This window comes from Schistocerca cancellata, chromosome 2 (genome assembly GCF_023864275.1).
Source record: "Schistocerca cancellata isolate TAMUIC-IGC-003103 chromosome 2, iqSchCanc2.1, whole genome shotgun sequence".
NCBI classification, from domain to species: Eukaryota; Metazoa; Arthropoda; class Insecta; order Orthoptera; family Acrididae; genus Schistocerca; species Schistocerca cancellata.
Genome location: NC_064627.1, coordinates 295,375,486 through 295,394,741, shown reverse-complemented (window position 1 = coordinate 295,394,741; position 19,256 = coordinate 295,375,486). Strand labels below are relative to the sequence as shown.

General features: G+C 38.0%; 1 protein-coding gene across 1 annotated transcript; it reads right to left on the bottom strand.

Annotated features, from left to right (window-relative positions):
* Positions 1 to 12,829: 12,829 nt before the first annotated feature.
* Positions 12,830 to 13,990, bottom strand: LOC126153537 (uncharacterized). Its single transcript, XM_049916078.1, has one exon. It carries the CDS (start codon positions 13,988 to 13,990, stop codon positions 12,830 to 12,832), a length of 1,161 nt encoding a protein of 386 aa, XP_049772035.1.
* Positions 13,991 to 19,256: the final 5,266 nt, after the last annotated feature.

The window sequence follows — 19,256 nt, the reverse complement described above, 5'->3', positions numbered from 1 at the left end:
GTGTACCATCACAACTTTGATAAAGGTCGTATTGTAGCCTATCGCGATTGCGGTTTATCGTATCGGGACATTGCTGCTCGCTCTGGTCGAGGTCCAATGGCTGTTAGCAGAATATGGAATCGGTGGGTTCAGGAAGGTAATGCGGAACGCCGTGCTGGATCCCAACGGCATCGTATCACTAGCAGTCGAGATGACAGGCATCTTATCCACATGGCTGTAACGGATCGTGCAGCCACGTCTCCATGCCTGAGTCAACAGATGGGGACGTTTGCAAGACAACAACCATCTGCACGAACAGTTCGACGACGTTTGCAGCAGCATGGACTATCAGCTCAGAGACCGTGGCTGTGGTTACCCTTGATGCTGCATCACAGACAGGAGCACCTGCGATGGTGTACTCAGTGACGAACCTGGGTGCACGAATGGCAAAACGTCATTTTTTCGGATGAATCCAGGTTCTGTTTACAACATCATGATGGTCGCATCCGTGTTTGGCAACATCGCGGTGAACGCACACTGGAGGCGTGTATTCGTCATCGCCATACTGGCGTATCACCTGGCGTGATGGTATGGGGTGCCATTGGTTAGACGTCTCGGTCACCTCTTGTTCACACTGATGGCACTTTGAACAGTGGACGTTACATTTCAGATGTGCTACGACCCGTGGCTCTACCCTCCATTCGATCCCCGCGAAACCGTACATTCCAGCAGGATAATGCACGACCGGAGGTTTCAGGTCCTGCACGGGCCTTTCTGGATACAGCAAATGTTCGACTGCTGCCCTGGCCAGCACTTTCTCCAGATCTCTCACCAATTGAAAACTTCTGGACAATACGCCTGTCACTACTCTTGATGAACTGTGGTATCGTGTTGAAGCTGCATGGGCAGCTGTACCTGTACACGGCATCCAAGCCCAGGCATATCAAGGCCGTTATTACGGCCAGAGGTGGTTGTTCTGGGTACTGATTTCTCAGGATCTATGCACCCAAATTGCGTAAAAATGTAATCACATGTCAGTTTTAGTATAATATATTTGTCCAATGAATACCCGTTTATCATCTGCATTTCTTCTTGGTGTAGCAATTTTAATGGCTAGTAGTATATGTGACGTGATGTATTCTATGCTACGAATATTTTCCATCCATTTTTCCCTTTCATTTACCAGAGAAATAATACGATACAAACACGTGATATCCTTAACGTGAAAATACTACTGGCCTTTATATGTGTCAACTATATTTTTCGCCTCTCATATTCCTTTGTTTCTGAACATTTTTGTCATCTCTTTCATCTGTGTAATAAGTGCTCTCTGGCCAACGCTGACATCATTGGTCAAAGCGGACGGGTTGTATTCCCTGCTTCACTAGACCGTGAGTCTGTTCTGGATCGTAGTACTTGGTTTCAGGCTGAGGCCAATTTTGGTGTACAAGTGTAGGTGGAATTTCTGGAAATAAATATGTCAGTTTTACCCTGTCAATTGAGATAATAGTAGTTTCAACATTTAATAAAATATTCATTGTTGTTCATGCCTCTCTTTTGATAACCCTTTGGGAATGTGCACGGAGTATGTAGAGATGGTATGACACTGTCTGTATGTTACGTAATATACCTGCATGTTTGCAGGACATGATCTATGTAGGTAGGTGCCATTCCATGTCAAAGGGATTTGTATGGATGAATGCATGCAATGCTGTTCCTAAGGCAACAAATGAAATTTGATGGGTCATGGTCCAGCAGCGGTACAGACCTCAGATCGATGAATTCTCCATGCAGTCGAAGTGTTTCACCAGATAGGAGCTCCACCAATTTAAGTCTGGTTGGTAAAGCAGTGTGAAGGGCGAGTAAGACCATAGGTAAATGCAGTTGTCCTGCTGGTGAGATGGCACATATACTGACCATAACAAAATCAGCTACTACTATTCGGGATATGAAAATGTGAAATATGGTGTCCCTCAAGGATCAGTATTAGGACCAATTCTGTTTCTCCTCTATGTCAATGATCTTATGTACAACAAGTATTGCCAAACTACCCTCCAATTTGCAGATGATACAAGCTTCCTTATTAGTGGTAAAACAGAAGAAAAACTAAAAGACTCTGCATCCAAACAATGAACAGTGTAGAACAGTGGTTCAGCTACAACAAGCTAATTATAAACAAAGAAAAGACAGTAGCACTGAACTTCTATAATGTAAAAGGAAGACACCACCCAAACATAGAAATAGAACTTAGGGGCAGAGTTCTTGAAAGTGCTGACAGCACTAAATTTCTGGGACTCTGGCTCCAGAACAACACAAAATGGGAGGTACACATTGAATATTTGCAAAGAAAACTAAGCAAAACCTGTCACATGATACGGATCTTAAAAACTTGTTGCAGCAAAGCCAGCCTGTTAAATGTATACTACTCCTACGTGCATTCTGTAATTAAATATGGCATAATCTTCTGGGGCAATACAACAACAAATATTAAACTTTTCAGGATGCAAAAAAGAATACTAAGAATTATTGAAGGGGTAAACAATACGAAATCATGCAGACCCATATTCAAAAAACTGTCAGTTATTCCTCTTCCTTGCATTTTTATCTACAAAACATCAGTTTTCATCAAACAATATATCGATAGACACCCAGATATCTTATTAAAAAAATGAAGATATACTTGCACACAATACAAGGCAAAAATCTGACCTTCATATGAAGGTGAGAACATCATTGTGCCAAAAAGGCACACTACATACTGGGATAAAGATTTTCAATAATCTACCTAAACATATTAAATCAATAGTTAAACTCTGTAGTTTTAAGGCTGAAGTAAAGGCATATTTGATTGATCATTGCTTTTACTGTTTGACAGAATATATAAAAGCCAAACAACAAAAATAAAGATGCATTATTAATATTCTACTTTGTATGTTGCCTGTAATGTTTGTTGTATTTATCAATCTGTGCTAAATTACTTCAATATCTAGTCCTTGGGATTGCAATACAAACTGTATTTTATCTTGTAAATACCTAACCATGTCCAATACCCTTGTATATATTCTATACATACAGGATTTGAAGGACTAAATAAATAAAAATAAATAGCACATTATTGATTTCTTTAGAGAATGGTACTGTAAGCCACTCGTTATTGCACCTCTCCCACTACATCCACGGCGCACATCTCATTCAAATAGCACACCATTCAGCAGCTCCAGGCATTGCCACCACAGGCTGCCAACCTGGGTCCAGCCAGTCTCTCTTGTACAAGTTTCTAAACAATTATGTTCTGTCTTTGTTATGCTCTCACACCATGATTGAAATAAAGTTTGTTGGTTTCTTATAACTGCATTTCCTAATGTGTTTGGAGTTGGAATAGATACCATCATTCAACCATGCCATTGCTCACTGGCTAGTAACTGGTTGTCTGCTGATGGGAAGAGCCACAGACTTTGCTGAGTTGGTTAGATAGCTACGACTCAAATCAATATTCACTGTCCATAGTAACCTGTGGACAAACGAAGCAAGGAACCCAGTTTGAAATTAAGGCAAAGGCAATAGTTTCAACCTATACGTTGTCAACTGGTATAGCTTCCAGCCAACTGGTAAAATGGCCAGTGGCAGACAGTAGATAATGTTGGCCATTGGTAGGAGATCAATATACACATTGACAAAGTGCATTGTTCCCTCTGGAAATTCTTCATTGGGTACATGCATATGACACGTTATTTTACTGCACTGATATTTAAGGCATGCCCAAACCCATTCATAACAATTTTACAGTCCAGGCCAGATAAAATGTTTTCATTCCAGGTGGGTCGCTGCTCTAACACCAGGATGGCATAAATTGTGGGAACTGTAAAAAGCACATCTACAGAAAGCAGGTGGCAGAAATGAGCAAGACCGTTCACTGGAGATATCAAAATGTAGTTTGATGTCAGAAACAGGAACATCAGCAATTTGTAATTGAAGGCTGGGTGATATGTCACACAGTTACTTCTAGAGTTCCTTATTAGATTCATATGCCTTTGTGAGCTGAACAAAAGCAATAAAATTTGTCACACTGTTAACAGCGACAGACAGGCAGTGACCACATAATTTATAACGGAAATGTGGCTGATATCAGTGTTGAACTGTACAATAAATTCTAGGTGACTATGCTGCAACAACGTTCTGTCTGAAGGCATAGATAAGCGGCTTAAGACTGGGAACTATTGTAAATTCACTGGCCTTCGATTGTGGTTAAAAGTTCATTATTGCTTTGTACAGACACAGAAGCTCATGATCTTGAGCACTGAATTTCCGTTGAGAAATGGAGTGCCAACAGATCACAGTTTCTGTGCATACATGTCCTGTTATTCACAATATAAAAGTGGATTCCAACACATAATTGCAAACTCTTTACATGGAGATGTTCACATGTTCAAAACTGCCCACAAGTTTTAAAATGCAAATGTATATTTATAGTTACCAAGTGTGCAAGGTACTTTCTTAGATAAGTGAGTGACACGGAGGTATTAGAATAGTGTTTGTGGTATGCAGACTAGGTTTTTGTAGTCAGATGGTGTAAAAAGACTAGTGTAATGATATTTTGCAATTTCACTAATTACATTATAATTTCTAAAATTACAGGATGAAAATTTATTATAGTAGTGACACATAAGCTTCAACAATAATTTGGTTTAACTAAATGGTAGCTAGGCAGAAAACTGTAAAAGTTCACAGTACTATTTAATTAGCAAACTTTACACCTATGGGGTAGATTACCAACTTACTTGTAAAATTGGCATGTTAGAATTTTTGCTAATTTCAGCAAATTCTCAATTAAAGGCCTAACTGCAGAATGAAGGGTGTTATCTGATTCAAAAAAATGAGGACAATTATACAGCTATAACATAACGATAAGTCATTATTCAACATTGTTGCCAAAATCCCAAAAAATAGTTGGCTGCATTACCAAAAATTTTGAAATGTTCTTGACCGATTTACTTAGAAGTTTTACATGATACTCTGGTACTTTTCTTAGTTTATGTACATAATATATAGAGGAAAAACACTGTTATCACAAATTTCAGGAAGTTCTTGATCAATTTACTTCAAATTTTTTAAACAGGTAAATTGTTTCTCTCATATACATTTTTGCTTCTTATGTATACCAAGAAATATTATATGCAAAACAATGTGTTGATTTGCTTTCTTCCTTACCACCAGTTTTACAAAGAACAGGAAATGAGTATTTATGGCTTATTGGTTGATGATTAGAATACTACTATGGAATCTGAATCGCCAAATACTTTGTAACTCTACCATTTCACAGATTAAAACTATATGAAATACTGCCACTGAAGCTATTGTCTTTACAGATACAACAATACCTTGTATACCAATGATCCCAACCAATTTACCCATACAGTTTAAGTGACTTCATTTCCAATCAAGTTTCAGTTTACAATAACAGTAAACAAGTCTCAAGGTCCGATAAGGGGTGAGAGGTTAAGGGTAGAGGGAAATAGACACAGAGAGGGGGAGAAACCATAGATTTACAAAGGCAGTGTGCAGGAGGGAGAAATGTATAGGATATGTATCAAATTCACTAACATATTGAGTAATTGCGAAACATTGCCATGTTCACTAGTAAAAGTATAATGTCAAATCCTGGAATCTAAGAAGCATAATGGCTCAAATGTCAAAAGTGATTGTGAGTGTGGCAGACCTTTAATTACTAATATCTTTCAACTTGATTAGTTTTTGGAAAGCTGAAACATATTACAAGAAGAAATAAAATCATGACTTTCTTGTGAGTGGTGTTTATCCTCTCAAAGATATTGCAGGGTATTATTGATTAGCTCACACAAATTTTACTGTTACATACTGAGATAACAATTTCAGTTACCAATTTCTCTTAATGTGGTTCCAAACAAAACAAAATACACTACTGTAACCAACCAACTGTATATTACAGATAATAAAATTATGTGGAACACTGTATTGACAGTTTTTTTGGCATTTTTAGATTAATAATGTCTACACATTGACTAGACACTAGTGCGTATAACTAATTTGAAAAAAAAAGATAAGAAAAAAGTTACTTCAGGGGAGTAAAATAGTAGGAGGTGGATTAACTCCACTTAGTTATATTTCAAATTCAAACTATTTCTCCCCTAGCCCAAGTATGTGTAGATACTGAGGTAGATCATTAGAGCATCTAGACTAAATAGTTTTAGTGTCCTTTTTGCACAGAACCTGTCCAAAGTCAATGTAGTAATTAGAATTACCTTTGAATATGCAGCCAATTCAGTGTTGAGCCTAGGGTTCATTATATAGTGTGATGCAATACTATACCACCATGATGCATATCAACCAATGTTGTAAAATCTGAATAACAGATATATGGGTACCTTCAAAGGGACATTTGCCCTCTCCTTTCCAAATTTGGAGTATATAGTTTTTATTCCTCACAGGATTCTCATACAATTCTAGAAATAGTGGTACCAGTACTACCTGTGTGGCACATTCCTTACTTTCTTCACAGGGGAGTGTCTGTTTTAACTGAATCAAATTGTCTGCTGTCACTTAAATATGAATCAAGATAATAGTGAGTTAATTACTTCATAGTATTCAAGCTCTGCAAGCTTGTGATGCAGCAAGGCAGATTAGCTCTACTTGCTACAATTCTACTTGTGGCTTTATTGATTTGAAATTATTCCTCTGAAGTCTCATATTTTATTTAATCATTCTCTTGTTATTACTGAATCTGATGAACATTTGTTAAATAAAGCACACAACACTGCAGAATCTGAATTTTGATCCCTTTATATTTATTGCCACTATGTTTTCTTTTTTAAAATCAGCTTTGTAAAATGTGGCTGCCTCAGTATTTAATACAGATGTGTAAGCTACACAGTTAACCATACTTCACAAAGTTCACTGGTGGTAAAGTAATATATTACTTTGCATGACTCTGAATGATATAGTAACTTCACATTTTTCCATTGTGGCATTAACTGACTGACACACAGTAACTGTACACTTGTACTGTTCACCTTCATATGATACACATAGATTGTTACACAAACTGCTTAAAAACATGATGTTTATGGTAGGATTAAATAATGTGACCTGAACTAAAAATTACATGATGAAGCATATATTGTTTGGGTAGTGACTGCTAGCTTCTCACTTAGGCACTGTACACATTGCCTGTTTGTAGATAGGCATATTACAGGGATCAAAAATGTAAAATATAAGCTTATTAAATCTTAGATATTAATACAAAAAACAAGAAAAATTAAAAGAGGCAACACTACAATAGCCAAATAGGTGAGTTTGTTTAAGCACTAGCTGTATTATTAGAAAATGGCAAAGTTATCAGCACTAGTTTACAGGACAGCATTAACTGTGGAAGAAGATACCCGAAGTTTGTTAAAAATTCTTAAGAATACAAAAATTTCTAATTTGAAAAAATAACAGAATAACAAGTTATTTTTGTGAAAATTTTCACTTTTGGAAATAAAAAAAACAGGACTACAAAACTATGGCACTGATTTTAAAGTAATTACATTTTAAGATTGGGACATTCTGAAAGAGAAAAATTTTGAAAATGATCGTTTTTAAACTATGAAGTTTTTAGAAAAAGTGGAACATTTGTAGAAAAGAGAAGAATGTTGTATTTCAAATGCATTGTAAGACTCTAGAAACAAATGACTTCTATCTCATCAAAAATTTTACCTTCCAATAGTTTGTATATAGGTCTATAATAAATCACAAATATTTCTTGAAATAAAGCATTGTAATTAGGTAATTACACTATGAATAATAATAGTTTATGAATTTCTATTTGAATAAGAAACTAGACACTCTGAGTAACTATTGTATACGTAATATTAACAAAATGAGATATAAAAGGAAAAAGCAAAAAGCAAATAATATTAATGTCAGGTGTGGTATAAGAACAAGTAGGATGGTCCCATCCTGCTCTGTTACATAATACTTAGACAAATATTTTTATTTTGTATTTTATTATAGGGGAATATTTTGAATTCTACTCATTTAAATTTGTGTAACAGACCAAAGGTATTTGGAATATATTGTTAGTTTGTCAGTTACAGAATTTTATGGTGAGAAAAATTCCGCATATAGAACTGAAATGTGTGTTAGTTTCCAATAGCTGCTATTTCAAAATGCATTGAACTTGTACCTGAGTTTTGATAATACTTCTAGTTAATTTGATTTCATGTATTAATACTGTTATTTAGTAGAGTAGTAATGAAACAGAAAGAATCTTAAGTACAGTATTCATAATATTAGGAAAAACTTTACTTTTATGGAGTAATTTTTGTAATTTCTGTAAAATGCGAATGTTATCGTTTAAAAATAGTATCATAAACTGTATAATACTTCTATTACAAAGGTAGATAAAAGTGAAAGTGTGATGTGTTCTATTGCACAACACTCTGCCCTAGATGTAATGCATAATGTGTACACAAAATTGCCAAATTCTTATCTACACTTTATTCTACTACACCTTATTAGTCACAGTATAATAAGTAGTCTGTCGATGACAATAGTGTAAATAGTTTATGTAGATATATTTTCTTTGATGGAATATTATAAATTTACAATACCTGTAAATCACACACACTTTGGATCTCAAGCCAACAAATGACTGTTTGTTTTATGATTGACCTGACTTATTTGAAAGCTCTTATTTCCATTTTTCAAGCAAACATTTTATTTTTCCTGAAAACTTAATATTTAAGAAGTTACTCATTTTCATAATTTTTCTGGAATGTTTAGGCCTTGAAATATAACTGTTTCCAAAATCAAGTGCTACAGTTTCGTAGCCCCAATTTTTCTGTTTCCAAAAATTGGTACATTCACTAAAAAATAGGTTGGATTATGAAATATCCACCTTATGTAAACAAACTTTCTAGGAACTTCTTGGCAAGCTTTGAAAATCCTAGTGTTACCCATGATAAAACACTACCTACAATTTTGCCAATTTCTGATTCTACAGCTAATAGTCAAACAAGATAAATTCACTACCTAAAGCGGTTTGGTATGTTTTACTTTTACTGTTTATTATATTAAGATCTAAAATGTAATAGGTTAGTATTTTATTGTTTTTTAATACCCATACTACATACATCCTTATATAGGAATGGCACTCAAAACCAGAGGCAGACTGTATTCAGCAAGCATTATGTAATTTCTGTCAGTCATTGCCACTTGTTAACTCTGCAAAACCTCTCACAGTTGGTGTAGCTTATCAATGTTACAAAATTGATGTTAATACATTCAAGCTAGCTGATCTTTGAAACTGAATTTAGTGACAATAAATTGGAAGAGAGGGAAAATGTAAAGTTTAGCATTGTGCACATTTATTCATTGACTGTTCACCACAACAAATAATCAAGGGAGGAAGACTGAAGAAAAATGTCTACAAGACTTATAAGGCATCAAACAGTCAGTAACATTTCAAGTTGTATGTAACATTTCAAGTTGTATATAACAAGAGCTATAATCAAAAGATTTACTTGAATCTCTCAATACTGGAGGTACTATGTTCTTGTTTTTGCAGTTGTACTTGATTAACAATTTCAAGGACATCAGTAGTAACATACTTCCACTTTCTAGTAACAGGTAGCAGACTAGCTTATATTTTAGTAGCACAATTTCAAATGTGAGGAACGTTTATTTTAGTGCTTTAAATACTACTTTGATAGTATAGTAATGCGTACGAGTAATTTTTGTAGCTTTTAGTTTAAATTATAAAGCCTAGGAGACAGTGGTTTCAGTTATATAACCAATGTGGTTGCCAATGATATCCCTGTTTATCTCATCAGAATCTTATTTTGCAACACTATAGACACAATATGAACCCCAGAGCAGCTTATACCTACAACTGTCATGGAAAAAAACAAATGACATTTATAATGTCTTTAGGAAACTGTGTTGATAAAGAATTTTTATCAGATTCTAACAATGTAGCAAAATATAGATTGCTACTTATCGCCACGCGGGGTAGTCGGCCAGTCTGAGGTGTCTTGTGATGGTCCACACTGCTCCCTCCATTGGAGGATTGAATCCTCCCTCGGGCATGGGTGTGTGTGTTGTCCTTAGCGTGAGTTAAAGTTAGATTAAGTAGTGTGTAAGTTTAGTGTCTTGCTACTTATCGTAAAGACGACAAGTTAAGTTGCAAACAGGCACAGTTAAAAGACACTTACAAATAAGCTTTCATCCACAGTCTTCATCAGGACAAGGAAGAGAACACACACCGTTAAACAAGCACAACTCAGGTACATATGAGTGTGCTTGAGCTGTGCTTGTTTCTTTGAATTAAAGGTATATGTTTCTCTTCCTTGTTCTGACAAAGGCTGTGTCAGAAAGCTTCTGTGTAAGTGTCCTCTAATTGTACCGGTCCCCGACTTGACATTCCATATATTCAGCACATAGCAATCTATTTTTTCCTATATTGTTGAGATTCCAACCTGGAGTTTTCATTGTTTGATTTTATTAGATTCTTACACTTACAAGTGTCCTACTGCCATCAAACCTAACTTGCAAGTAATGCTTATCAGGCAGATGAATAGCTCATGTCTAACATTCAAGTAAACTATGGTTATGGTTTCTGAAGATTTTCTTGCCTTATGGTAGGCCTACTCAAAGATAAGAAGGAAAAACAGCACAGATTTTAACATTAACAATAAATGTGCTGATGACCTCTGTGTATGCACTGTGGCCAAAATCATCTGTAGCCTCTGGCAAATATCTGATAATGCTGTCAGAGCAATGACATTGATTGTATTCAAATGGTATAATCATTTCAGTCAGTCAATGTTTAGTTGTTTGTTTCACTGAGGGATGTACACTGTTTTCAGATTTTATTTTTTTTTTATTGCATATTACATGGATCCATACAGTGATGTTAGGCATAGTATGATTATTCAGATTTAATCAAAATATATTAATAATTCTACAGATAACGCCAATATAGGAACACAAAATAAACGAACTTCTAACAATTTGAAAGAACTACTTTTACACAGATAAATACTAGCTTTCAGCATTAAAACACAGTGTTACATAAGTATAAGCAATGATATATTAAAACAGTGTCACAGGTATGTTACAAAACATAACAAAATGAAACAACAAGCAAAAATACAACTTTTTTACTCAAAATTGTGTGCTCCCAATCTTCTTGGTTTTTGTCATTACGCTTCCTCTTCTGGTTATCTCTACTCAACAGGGCGCCTATTACCACTGATACAATGGTGATGGAAAGAGGTGGGTGGGGAGAGAGACAGAGAGAGAGAGAGAGAGAGAGAGAGAGAGAGAAATATTCCAAACAGATACAAAAATACAAATGAGTAGTTTCTTTGATCTTTTTTATTCGAACTATTTTAATATTTAGGAAAATTCTTATGTTTAGGACTAATAATGGATCAAATTATTATTTAACTGAAAAAAACTTTCAGTCATAGGTGCTGTGCTGTACAACTTCGATGTATATGATGACCACTTTTGACACATAAGTGCACAAAAGCCGCCTGTGTTAATTTAAGTTTGAATAAATAAAATAAATGCAAGCGGGTTTCGTCAAAAATGAGTTTCAGCATATTCTTTAGTGCTGTTGATATAAAGTTCCTAAATAACATTTTATTTATTTTTAACTAGTGAGGCCTCTTCTATGTATTTCCTACTGTCGGATGTTTGTTGTGTGAAATGCAATCACCATTTATATGGATTGCAACAGTTAAATGAAGTCAATCTCTGTGTGTATTCAGGAGGTGAGGCTTAACATCCCACTGGACAATTCAATGTGAGAAACAGAATCTCTCATGACACTTATTCAGAATTCTGAAGATTTTGGAGACAAGCTGTTTGAACATTTTTCTGAACTAGCGCTTGGAACAGTTACGTGAACCTCAAGGTGAATTTCTATGCAACAATCATTTGCATTAATTACAGTTCTGTAATTGGTGAGCATGACTTGAATCACCCTTGAACAATGACTTTGACCTCGGATCGGTACTGATGCACATGGTATCTTGTACCACATGCATTAGGTACTGGCCAAAATTGCACTTTGAATGTAGTGAAGCCTCCTCGACAGAAGCAACACTAACCTATGTAAAAAGAAAATGCAGACTGGATAGGACTTCAGAAAATTCTGGTGAAGGAAGCAATGCACGAGCTCCAGGAGTGGGTTATGATCACCAATTCACAATGTTGCAACAAGAGATACAAGGAAAAGATGAAACTGCTGCTCATGCAGTACTCTCCAGCACTCAACACTGAATATATATAGATACATCACCTACTCCATGATGGGTTGTCTCCACTTTGTCGCAAAATTTCTTCCTCACAGAATCTCTTCTTCCCAGAATCTCTTCTTTGCAGAATCTCTTCTTCACAGGATCTCTTCTTCAAAGGCGACAGTAATCAGAGTTTTCAAGTCTTACCTGTATTAGCAAAATATGCTTGTTTCTGCCAAATTAATCTTATCAAGGTATCAATGTCTTGACATGGAAGAGGTCTCACACGTTTGATATATATCCCTTGCAAGTCATCTTGAAAATTAGCACGGGCTCATAAGAAACTTCGGATGTGCAGAACAGGTAACATATCTCTTGTTTAGAAGTCTCCCCAACAAAACAGCAAAGTGCAACAAGCGTGTCACCTCCAACAGCTGACATCAGCGACCACCTTTTCCAGTTCTAAATATGTTCGTCCTGGTACCTGAACAAGCAGTTGTAATAGTCTGCAATGCTCTACAGATGTAAGGTGGTAACGATTTGGGAACATGCCACATCCCAGTGTATTAGACAACTTCTTTGTATGTTTATGCACTGATATTGAACTGTGTGAGAATAACAAGGTAGGTGGCAGTTGCAGTGAGTGCAGAGACGAGAAGTTGCCGGTCGACTGTAAGGAACCCACCAGCAGTGAACTGTAAGCTCGGCGTGAAAGCGACCTGCTCCAGGAACGATTCCAGCAGAGCGGATTGCCAACCTCGGAGTGCTGCGGCTCTGATCAGGATGACGCAAGGGACTTCTGCCTCGTGTGATGTCACTGAACAGCTCAGCACCAGCACCATTAGCTTCCCAGTATGGTACAGCAGCCAGAAGAGGGAGACACACATGGGCCACGTAAACAAGAAATGCTCTTCTTCACTGTCACAAATAATAAGTGTGAATATGCCAGCTGAAACGTATATAGTGCCACTAATGGACAACGCAACATCGAAGAATATTATGAGCCCAAATTCTTTATCCAATAATTCCGCCGCCTCATGCAAGAAGAGATGTGCCTGTTGGATGCGATGAATATTTCTTCTTGTGTAAGGGTGTGGATGATGCCCGTACCCCATTATTGCCGCAAGGTGATTCGCTGGCATAGCTACTTCAAAAAGAACTTCGTTCAGTTTCTTAAACCTGGCCTTCAGTTGGAGTACACAGACGATGTACTTTATCGTTATCATGAAATCCATAAAAAGAATGTAAAAGTACGTACTAAACCCAAAGATGTAGTTGTAACCAGACTCATTCCCAAAGCGAATATGAGAAACCAAGAGTCCGGTAGCAAGTACAAAGACCGTTATGACAGCTATGATTATTCTTGCTATCCCAACGTTTTCAACTGGTTTTCTTTGTAGAATAACATCAAATTTTTTCAGAGCTAGAAAAAATAATGTAGAGAACTCACGTTCAAACAAAGTTCTTTTTGCAAGCGTAAATACTATTTTTATTCTTATAGTCGTAAAAGCAAGAGCATGAGCCAGGAATCCAAATGTAGAGTTGTGAGGGAAAGAACGAGGATAAATGAACAATTTCAGGATTAGAACAACGGAAAATAACACAAACCAAAAGCCAGCAGTGCTAAATACGTCCTTCCATGGGTGCCTTTTGCGTTGCAAACTTAAAATTTTTGGACCGTTATTTTCTTCTGCGGATGCGAGTCCAAACGCGTGCCATAGTGCGTGTAACCACTTCCCAGTTTTCATTTCTGTGGAAGACAGGCCGTAGACCAGTAAGTACATAAACTAGCAGTCTTCAATGCAGTGAACGAATGCACATAATACACACAATTTACTCATAATACGCACCTTTAGCGCCTCTCTCAACGATGAGTATCGAACATGCATTGCAGCCTACTGTTAAAAGAAAGCTGATGACAATTATCTGCTGTGTGACATCCGACCTACTTCGTAATTCACGATCGAAATATTGCTGCCTAAAGGACTCTCAGCTTTGCTAGAAAAGAGGAGCCAATAAGAAAGTAAACATTTTTCGTAAATTCGTGTTTTCATTTATTAAAGAAACGCAAACGACAGTACTGTAGTACATTTGTCAGAGCAGATTAAGTTCCAGCTTTAGAGCAATTTAAGGAACAGTGTTGATGGATACAAAACAGCACGCAAGATTACCGATGTGTATTTTAATAAGCTACATTTCTACGCACATGTTAAATGTTCGCTGATTGGTATGCAATGCGCACACAATCTACAATGAGCATTAGCTGCAAGTTCTCTGTGAATCAATACACATCGTTCTCCTACATGTCTCAAATTGTGCGACGTGTTTTCGGACGAAACGGACGTACCAGTGCTTAGAGACGTGTGGTCTATTCTTCAGAGGAACGCTTCATATAAATAAATGCTCTACGATCACTAGTTTACTGGATACATCTGTCTGAAGCCGTGAGGCACGGAAAGGAAGTACATGGTGGTAATTTACCGTATCCAGTGGCGTAAATGACGAGCCCGCAATGTGGGGACCTGCCACCGAAACTCATTCAGGAGAAGTGAACAGAACATTTCGTACCCTTTCTTGTTTGACGTTAACGAGAATACTACAGCGCGTGGCGGCCAGCACAGATTCCACCAGTGCTGTTTTCTGGAATGCGGTACCTTCTTTATTGTGTATTTCCTTCAGTTGGCGTTGACAATAGTTTTCTTGAATGTTTGTGACAGACGTAATATTACAGTGCAAGTAAAGTGCTAATAGAAAGTGCCTCGGGCATTTCAACTGTGTACATCGTGAAACGTATTGCTGGTTTTTCTTATATGGGCTGCTCTTACATGTTTGCATTAAGTTAAAAACCACAACGTTTAGAAAAACGTCTTATTCAAAAGCGATAGTCACAAGCTTGTCGAGACAGAGACGTTGAAAAGAAACATAGGTGCAGTTGACGAAGGACATCAAAAAGTTTGGAGAAGGGCAATTCCATTTTTAATATGACGAAATGGTGGAGACAGAGAGAGAGTGATGTGATAAGTGAGTTGCTGTAGCAATCATTAAGAAAAAAGTTTTCCGTTGTGATGACATCTTTTCACAGATTAACAATCATCAACTGTCTCCAAAAAAGTTCAAATGTGTGTGAAATCTTATGGGACTTAATTGCTAAGGTCATCAGTCCCTAAGCTTACACACTACTTAACCTAAATTATCCTAAGGACAAACACACACACCCATGCCCGAGGGAGGACTCGAACCTCCGCCGGGATCAGCCGCACAGTCCATAACTGTCTCCCCCAAATGCCAAAATATTTCGTTGACTCCCAACTATAAAGGAAGAAACAATCAGCGTGATAAAATAACAAAACTCAGAGCTCCCACGGGAAGATTTAGACTATCATTGCATGGAGAACATCAACGTGTTCTAAGAAATTCCCTTCGGTACCTTAATTCTGATTTTAATTTAGTGTTCCTTCTTACAAACAGGAGTTGGGTTGTTTGGGGGAAGAGACCAAACAGCGAGGTCATCGGTCTCATCGGATTAGGGAGGGACGGGGATGGAAGGAACCATTCCGGCATTTGCCTGGGGTGATTTAGGGAAATCACAGTAAACGTGTCAGGATGGCCGGCCGGTCGGGGTGACCGAGCTGTTCTAGGCGCTACAGTCTGGAATCACGCGACCGCTACGGTCGCAGGTTCGAATCCTGCCTCGGGCATGGATGTGTGTGATATCCTTAGGTTAGTTAGGTTTAAGTAGCTCTAAGTTCTAGGAGACTGATGACCTCAGTAGTTAAGTCACATAGTGCTCAGAGCCATTTGAACCATTTGAACCAGGATGGCCGGACGCGGGATTGAACCGTCGTCCTCCCGAGTGCGAGTCCAGTGTGCTAGCGACTGCACCAACTCGCTACAAACAGGACTAAAGAAGTTTACGTAAGTTCTGTGTAAGATACCCTTTTCTCACTGGTGAAACGACGGAGATATTAAATGAACGTCATTCCCTTCTCAGGATGTTGGTACGAGAGGCGTTCAAGAAGTAATGCAGCACTTTTTTTTCTTGGCTAATGTCGGTTGAAAAAATGTGGAATTTGCTGTGGGATATTGAGGAATATTCCTGTTTCAGCGCCTGTAGTTTCATGAAGTTCCGATAGATGGCGGTGCTAAACGTAGTTTTCAAAATGACGTCTGTAACATTTTTTTCCCTTAATCGTGCAAAGTTGACACTCGGTGAGCTGACTTGTGGGTGGTTGATTCGATACAAATCGAATGCATTTGATCGTCAGGGACAGCTCTCCCTCGCTGCCAACCTATTCTGAGGTCGCACCAGAAAGCATTATACATATAACTCCCGTGTTATGTGTAATAATTAGGACTGAAGAAGTCTAACTTACTGACAAATCGCATTGCTACAAATTACGTAGTGTAATAGCTATGAAATCTCAATATAAAAGGTGTTTAGGCAGATGTGATACCTGAAATAAAAGTTTACTAGTGATTTTTTACTTATATTCTTCATATATACACAATATACAACGTGAAAATTAGACCCGCCAGGTTAGCCGAGAGTGCTAATGCGCTGCTTCCTGGACTCGGGTAGGCGCGCCCCGGATCGAATCCGCTTAGCGGATTAACGGCGAGGGCCGGTGTGCCGGCCAGCCTGGATGTGGTTTTTAGGCGGTTTTCAACATCCCACTAGGTAAATACCGGCCTGGTCCCCACGTTCCGCCTCAGTTACACGTGTCGCAGACTTTAGAAACACGTTTGCACTATTTCACGATTTACACTGGATGCAGACTGCTGGGGTAGACTGATTCCATTCTGGGGGTATGGGGTGGCGGCAGGAAGGGCACAAACACACACACACACACACACACACACACACTAAAATGTGGCGGGAAGAGTTTTTCATACTCTGTTTCATGAGTTCAGTGAATCCTGTTATTTTGTCTTTAACTGCAGCAAGATGTTCTGTGCCACGTTGTTGCTTGAGTTATGTGTCATAATAGAATATAAAAGACTACCTCTCTTTTCATATGTTTTATGGTCAATACATCTGAATTTTTACCAGATATATCAGTCTTCTGGTCTGCACCATTCCTCTATGGCCTCATGTCTAAATTTTTATTTTACTCGTAGAAGCACATGTTACACGAGGTAGATTCCTGTGCCACTATGGAGGGTGAGAATAAGATTGGCAGGAGAGACTAATTAATCCAGCTAACTGGGAATCAACAGCAAACAATTTAATTAATTACGCTTCCGATTCGCAGTCATCATTCCACATCAGTTTCATTTAAACCGGCGCCAGCCAGGTCCATAACAGGTCACCTACGGCTTATAAAGGATTATCACAACAGCCGTGACAGTCAGTTGCTCTGGACCCAGGCGATGGATGATTTTGTTGTAAGCTCGAAATTTTACTTGGGATTTATGAGGCAAGAAAACAGAGAATATTATATACAAGGATGTCATCGTTATAACTTTCACTCACTTAACTCTTCTTTTTATTGTAACACCTTTTTTCCTTGTGCCATTGTCCTGCAACGGCGCAGGGTCGGTATTGTTATTAATGGAGGTGTCATGGTTAATTTATGTGGTGGCCAGGTGCCCTTCCTGTCGCCACATCGTTACCCTACTTGCCTCCTGGACGAAATGTGTATAGCCCATATGTCTGTGTGTACTGTTATTCATGTGAAAGTGAGTGAAAGTTTTCTAAATGTTTGTGAATCGTGGAAATGAGGCAGGACTTGATTGCCAGCCCAGTATTCACCTAGTGGGATGTGGGACACCGCCTGAGAACCACATCCAGGCTGGCCGGCCCACCGACCCCCCTCCTTAATTCATTGGGTGGATCCGATCTGGGGCCGCCCCGTACCAGAAGTGGCACTTTAACACATATGACACTCTGAACGGTGAATTCATTTCATTGTAACATGAGAACCTATTTTATTGTGTTCACAAAATTATTTCAAATTAACAAAACTCAAAAGAAGAAAGGAAATAAGTGTTTAATGTTCCACGAAAGATGGCGTCATTGGAGGTAGAAAGCAAGCTCGAGTTGGTGGATGATAAAGAAGCAACTATTCCAGTGTTAGCCTCATGCAACTGAAGGAAGCAACGGAAAGCCTAAAAAGCAGGATGGCCATGGGGGGGGGGGAGGGGGGAGAGGGGACTGAAGCCTGTTCCATGCGAATATGTACCCAGGGACTTAACGCCTGCACCAAATCGCTTGCCGCAGGCACTGACTGTAACGGAAAGTGTTACACCAGGGGTCTCCAAACATTTTAGCCTAAGGGCCACACTGGCTTTTCCACAGAGCACCAAGGCCCGCGACCTACCTGCAGTTTGTGAAAGTTTTCTTGTGGCCTGATACCCCAGTACCGCTGGGAACTTCTCGGTACAGTTCAGAAGTTTTTGTGGTGCTTACCGCTGTTGCCATTCTTTACTGAGTGGCACTGCAGTAGGCATTAAGCAGTGAACTGTTTTTTGTTTGACCTTGAGCTGTGGACTTAATTTCAGTTCAGTTACATTGGTACAAAGAAATACTATATAATTTTTTCATAATGCGGGGCCACAGTCATAATATATTTCTTTAAAGTCAGTACCGCCATTAGACGGTTTTTTATTTACAGTGTTACTTCTACACTTACACAATCATGATTTCGCCTTCAAAGTGCCATTATCAAGTGTTTTCTGAAAGTAGGTTAGACAATAACAGTGAAATACATAACAAGTTATATAATCGTATAACAATCCATATTTGTAATGTTTACTTACAAGTGTTACAAACTGCCTAAGATGGCTTTCATATGTGGTAGCTGATTCAGTTGTTAATATTACTATGTCATTTTTACGTCATATAAATGTCACTACTATAACATGTAAATAAGATTTATAGCACCAAGATTACAGCCATATGTATCAATATCACGGTGTACTCACGTCTGTAATTGTATCTCATCAACCATTAACAAATACTATGATATCCCCACTTTTTATATTATGTTAAATTTAAATGTGCTGTTTAACTTG